This window comes from Sycon ciliatum, chromosome 1 (assembly GCF_964019385.1).
Source record: "Sycon ciliatum chromosome 1, ocSycCili1.1, whole genome shotgun sequence".
NCBI lineage: Eukaryota > Metazoa > Porifera > Calcarea > Leucosolenida > Sycettidae > Sycon > Sycon ciliatum.
The window spans coordinates 16,419,727-16,426,501 of NC_088643.1; the positions used below are offsets into that span (position 1 = coordinate 16,419,727).

Below are 6,775 nucleotides of genomic sequence, written 5' to 3' on the forward strand. Positions count from 1 at the left end.
CTCTCGCTCTCTCTCTCGCTCTCTCTCTCTCTATCTCTTTCTCTCTCTCTCTCTCTCTCTCTCTCTCTCTCTCTCTCTCTCTCTCTCTCTCTCTCTCCTCTCTCTCTCTCTCTCTCTCTCTCTCTCTCTCTCTCTCTCTCTCTATCTCTTTCTCGCTGTCTCTCTGTCTCGCTGTCTCTCTCTCTCCCGCTCGCTGTCTCTCTCTCTCTCTCTCTCTTGCTCTCGCGGCAAGTGGGGCAGTAGACGAGGGCCAATAGCCGTGCCCAGTCCACCGTGTCCCGTGTGGTCTGTGGGTAATGAAAGCAACACCGTGCTACATCACGGAACAACAGACACTAGGTGCATTCGTCAATAATCATTTTAACGTTAGTTTTCTAAAACAGCACAAACATCAACCGAGCAAGTTTCACAATAAACTAGACGAAAAGAACGAAGAGTCCAAGTAGCGACTCTCCAAAACTGACGAGTAGGTAATGCTTGAGGGATGAAAGACGGTGAAAGAGGAAAGAAAGAGGGGAGAAAATTGGAAGGGCTTATCAGCACCCAGACTATGAAAATTACTACAAGAGGGATGTAATAATGGATGCTAATGTCCGGACATAGAGATGAGACAGGATAATCTACACCAGGCAGGTGATATAAATAAATAGAGATATCGAGAAGATTGCAACGGAAGTTGGAGGCGAAACAAAATTCTAGAACAAGTCTAGTTCGCATGCATCCACACAATCAACGTATGTGAAGTGTCGTCTGGACTGGATGTATTAATAGCGCGGATGCATGCAAACTTGACTTGTTCTAGAATAAAAATTATAGAGAAGAGACAGTGTAATGTGTCAATGAAACCATGCAGTACACAACAGGTACACACACATCCAAGATAACACTATTAGTATTACTACATGCACGGACTGTCTGAAGGAGTTCTTGCTAAAAACACTGTAGGCGGCAGAGTGGTGGGGAGCTGCAACTGGACGTGGCCGCGGACTACGCCCAGTATCACCTGCTCCATCTTTAGCCGGTTGAGCCACCTTGCTGCAATCCTCTACTGGTATGCAGTTTGGGCTCGGCCTTGCAGTTGTGTCCACTGGGCACTGTGCAGCGGATGATTGTATGCCGAACAACACTGCTAATTCCGCCAGGCTGGGCTGAGGTAATGGGTCGGGTACAGAAACGTTTGGAGGCACCGTTGGTGGCACTTGACGCTTGGCACATTGACCAGGAATATCTCTGCACACCTGTAGCAAACAGTACAGTTGAGAGGCACAGCAATACCTATGTCAGTGTTTGTACAATAGGACCGTGATGTAGTACAACGATGACTGCATGTACCAGGTATTACCATCCTCACGTTGCCACTTCTACTACAGTACTGTCGAACGCCGAAGAACAGAATGCTGAAGAAGAAATAGGCTACTATTTCACCCAACACAGCACCCTGATATACACCCGGTGACTCAACTGTGCATACACTATATTGTACACTGTAGTACATAAAATTTAACAAGTACGGCCTGCGCTACAAGGCTGCTCCCCCCCCCCCCCCCCCCTCCCCCGTTCTCCTCCGCCTGACAGTACACTGACCTGCCGCGTCGTTGCACATCGTACTGCACTTGACAGCCTTGATCTAATTCCCGCCCCCTGCTGAAAACCCAGCTGGGAAGTGACACAGCGTGGGGGATCAACAGTACTTTAAGGCATACTAGTACATGGCCCGTGTCATTACTATCATGAATATCAGTATTACCTCTTTTTCTCATCAACCACCACACCATAACCGCGCTCTACAGTGAATGGTAAATCTGTAAAGCGTCGAATGCTGCTGCTTACCTATAACACTTATTTGATCAGTATACTCTTCTCAGCAACTATCCCTTGACTGGTTCTAGACTAGGTAATGACAGTCGATGCCCTTCAAACGTTTCCCTTTCATTCCCCAAACCTGACGAATACTTCCTATTATATTTACAGACAGATATTGCGGTGGTGAAGAGTGACTAAAAAGACCGTGACAATGCTTAGCTAAAAGGTCGTAAACACATGCCTGCCCATGCAATCTATCCCAGCAGCAAGGTCATACCTCCTAAGCCTGGTTCACACTAGGCCGATTTTCCGGCCGGTGCTCCGACACCGACTCCGACATGGAGTCTGCCGACTGTGTCGACTGAGTCGGACGGCCTGTTCACACACGGGGAACGACTCACTCGCAATAGAGTCGCATCGATTATCCATAAAAGCAAGAGTTCATGGGGGTTATGAAATTTTGGTAGGACTTTACATCTCATCAAGACTCAAGAGTACAAAGTACAAGAGGTCATGAGCTCGACATCGACGCTCTTTGCTGTCATGGTGAAAAGCCTACCGTGATTGGTCCGATGACCGCTCCATCACGTGCAAGCAGTAAAAATCGGCCGGCTTTTCGGCTAAATATCGACCAGTCGATACTTGGCGAAAACTAGTGCGACAAGAAAATCGCCGCAGATTTGTCGGAACCCTGTACGACAACACAGTTCACACTACGCAATTTTCGCCCCGATCTTGAGGATTTTTCGTACGAGTCCATGTCGGCCGGAAAATCGGCCTAGTGTGAACCTGGCATAAGGTTAGCAGATACAAGTGGAATCCTGATACAGGTCTGCTCTCGATATAACAACTCTCCCGTGTACATAAACCGCGCTAGTAAGTTCAGGGCTCACAGTTGCGTAGAAAAGCGTCGATTAGATGGGGGCGGTGCACGTGCTCCAAAATGCCAGCTTGGCCAATCAGCAGTCAGCATTTCGTCGCATTTTTGCTCGAAGTAGGGGGTGTTTGAAGGAGTTAGCAGCACTTCAGCCTGGTTCTACGAAGCTGAGACTTGGCCCAGGCACAGATGACAGGTGTTCCAAAAGATTTACCGAAACAAATTTTCATTACTCACACGGGTATGCCAGAGCATGTGCGTAAACTTCGTGAGATATAGTACAGCATTCGAAAGGAGTATCCAAAAACGTCTCGGTAAATTTCTTTGCCAGGGTCTCCTGAAAATTTTGAGCCATAGATTGTCCAAATCGACCAAGGGGGAGATGCTCTGTACTAATTTTAGTAACCCCGAGTCCCAGCGGCGCGCAACCGCTTGCGCGAAAATGTGTGAAGATCAAACAACAAGAAAAACGCATGCATGCAGCAGAACAGCAACGCGTGCCGTCGAAGAGAAAATCATTGTGCACAGATTGTTCAGTGTTCTCTCCTCAGTTCGCCCGCGGCGTTGGTTGCTGTGCTTTCATTCTCGCTGGAGTTCTTGTGGCAGCGCATTTCGCCATCATGGAGGAACTGGCACCCTGGGAAACCTGGTCTTCAGTGGCCCTCGACAAGCGCCCGGTGGATTTGCTGGTCCCGTTCACCTCCATCCGATCACCAGCTCCGTGTGGTATCATCATGTTCTCGGCGTTACCTGCCTGGCGAGCTCTGACTCGTTTGTTTGTCTTCTTACCTGTGGAATCATCACGATCGCTCATTGTAGGATCAGCTCTTGGTCGAACATGGCATGTTGTTTTTACTGGGACTAGCACAGGTTGCGTTTCGCCTTCTCCTCCAAAATATCGCGAACGTCGGCTCTAAAACTACGAGAACAGTACACATGGTACAAGTACAACTCGGGTTCTTTCTCTTTTCTGTTCCGTTTTGGATGCGTGGGATGTACACGATCGGTACTCTCCCGGGGTCACGCGACTCACGTGCACCAAACCCGCCCTCGCACGACGCTTTTGTCGATCCTGCATGCCTACTGTGAGCCCTGAAGTTACGCAAAAAATCAAATCCCGCGCCGAAACGGCATCACTCCCATACAAATTTTGTTCTACACGACAAAATCCTACATAACACACGATACGGCGCGGTCCCCGGCGTGCGCACTCTCGATACAACGTAAGTTCACGTGTCCGGTACGATCAAGCGGTAGCTGTAGCTAGGCAGTTTAGGCCAGTTTAGTTCTGCATAACGTAAACCTCGGCATAACGCACCCTACGGCGCAGTCCCCCGACGTGCGCACTCTCAATACAACGTGCACGGTTGAATCCGCCTTGTAATTCCCTTCATTTCGAGGCACATCTGTGTATTTTACACACGGTTTTCTACATAACATAACTCTCGCTATAACATAATTTTTGCGTGGTCCCAGAGATGACGTTATATTCCAGGTCCGATTTCTATCAATACGATTCCCACATAACAATTTCTGGTAATTCGAACCTCGAACTGGACATGTTTGGTTAATTAGAAGTCCCATGGATAGAAAATGTGTGGGATTTGTGCTGATAATTCGAAGTTAGCAAAGTGTAATTCGAAGTTCACTGTACACTGTACTAGTCAGTTCAGTTTGCATGAGCAAGCTGTGCCGCTCAGTTCAGTATCCGTGAAATCTGTTCCTAAGGTCCATAGCGCAACTCTGCGTGACCGTGAGAGCATTTTCACATACATTTTGTGTTGTGGGTTCATGTTTGGATAATTAGAATGTCCGGATGATTAGAAGTTTTTTCCTGGCATTTTGAGGTTCGAATTATCAGGATTCCTCCCACCTGGAGCTCTCTTTCTTATCACCATGACCACCGCTGCTTCTGCACATCTCACGCCGTACATATTCATTGGTGCAACCGATACTTAGTACGACGTGTGTGAAAAACCGGGTGGAAAGCGACATCCCCGCTGTTGCGTATTCCCGGTCGATGCCCAATTACGGTGTGAATATTCAACGGATGGACAGACGGACAGACGGACAGAGACAGGCAGATAGACAGGCAGGCAGGCAGGCAGGCATAAACAGGTAGGGTGAGAGAGAGAGAGAGAGGATTTAATATCATCTAAGTTCCAATACGCATGCACTATACTTTAGATACTAGAGAGATTGCGCACAATGAAAATTCGTAGCTCCGTAACGAAACTTTTCAACGAAAACAAAGTTAACGAATATTCGTAAACCGTGTGGTGGCGCACAATGTGTGAACTTTTTCTTAGTAGGTCGACGTGTTGTGCTCGCGGGTATAGTCAAGACAGGGAGTTGTAAAATATCAGTGTTTTAGTATTCGACGTTAAGAAAAATATTCTCGTAGATCTGCTCTGTTTCGATCGCGTTTGGACGAATCTTCGTAGCAGCTTTCGTTAATCGAACCCGGGCGGTAAAGATCTTATGAAGTTTCGTTGTACGCAACCTCTCTAATGATCATAAGCTAACTATGGTACACTCACCGTCCGTTCTAACACTCACCGTCTGTTTTAAGGGAAATGGAAAGAACCTATCAGTAGCCTGATTCGGAGGACGAATAAATCTCTCCACAGTATCTACATGGCCGCCCGTGTCGAAGAAATACCTCAGCCGTAAATCGCCCAATGTTTCCAGGTAAGGAAGCGTGACGTCAACTTGTGAATTTTCCAGAGTCCGTGGCTGTCCGGGAGCCTGCACCGTTGGAAGGAAGAAATCGAACACGCCGGAACCGTCCGCCTGAGTGACCTGAAGCTCCCTGTCATTCAACTCACTAAAAGTACTTGTGGATTGGATAGTACTGTGGCCATTGAATTCATCAATCAGAGTCTGCGCAGAGAGTGCAAAGGATTTCCCGCTGAGAATGCCGAACGCAGCAGTGTAGACAGTTGAAGGACTAAGCTCAGTGTCATCTGCCCCACCTTGAGCTAGCAAATTCACGTCGCGACACTCCTGCTCCAGAGGGCAGTTTGCGCCTGGCCCCGATGTTGTGTCCACTTTGCACTGCGCGGCAGAGGATTCCATGGCAACCAGCTTTACTACGTCTGTCAGGCTGGGCCGGGGTAATGGGTCGGGGATGGCAGCATTTGTAGGATCCGTCGGTGGCACTTGACTCTTGGCACATTGACCAGGAATATCTCTGCACACCTGTAGCAAATAGTAAAGTTGAGAGGTACAGCCAACACCTATGTCAGTGGTTGCTCAATAGGACCGTGATGTAGTGCTGCAATAACTGCCAGGCATATTTTTTCTCCCAGTCATCGTGTTAGGTACAATATCCCCGCCTAGTCTAGAGTTGGTGGTGACAGTTGGATCTCTTCAGACTTTTTCCCTTTCATTCTCACAATCTGATTATTAAAACTTGGATGGTGAGCCAATATGATAACTTGTAGGGGTGAAACGAAGGTCTCAAATTCCCATTCGAACCTTCTTTATTAAAACGAACGAAGGTGTCGAAGGATTCTTTTTTAGCATGATCACGGAAACGCTCAAAAATCTTTTAAAAAGGGGGCAGAAAATCAGAACCCAATACTTATATTGTATGTGCAATTTGTTTCTGAATCTGGTGGTATCAATGTATCCATTCCAGGTAAGAAAATACTTTGGTCGAGCACACAACTTTAGATAGAGGCAAGGTTTTAACATACTTTTGATAGAGGCCATACCTACTTGTAATACCAAGAGTGCATAAACAACGTTTATGGACTCTTGCTAATACCTGTTTGTGAGTCAATTGTCCATATTTCTGACAATTTAGATCAGTGTACTTGGGATCATGTACAGACTTGCTAGCCTTGGCTTTTGTGACACAAAGCGACAGGAGTACTGCTCCAGTGTACAGCCAGTTGCATGCTTGAACAATACCAAAATGGACGGAAAAGAGCCATATTGCGTAGTAAATATCAGATGCTTGCCAACTTCATCAAAAATTGTCAAATCTGGACATGTACTTTTCGCTTATCTGCTCGCATCTACTGGGTGCATTGGTGATTGAGAGGAGAGTGAATAGTCACTGGGTGAGGAACTTCACCTGCGTCGATG

General features: G+C 47.2%; 1 protein-coding gene across 1 annotated transcript; it reads right to left on the reverse strand.

The window, feature by feature from the left end:
* Positions 1-370: 370 nt before the first annotated feature.
* LOC135806879 (uncharacterized) lies at positions 371-5,893 on the reverse strand. The gene is made up of 2 exons (XM_065321046.1): positions 5,240-5,893; positions 371-1,238 (listed from the first exon to the last, which is right to left on the reverse strand). Exons 1-2 carry the CDS (start codon positions 5,756-5,758, stop codon positions 837-839), a joined length of 921 nt encoding a protein of 306 aa, XP_065177118.1. The 5' UTR covers positions 5,759-5,893; the 3' UTR covers positions 371-836.
* Positions 5,894-6,775: the final 882 nt, after the last annotated feature.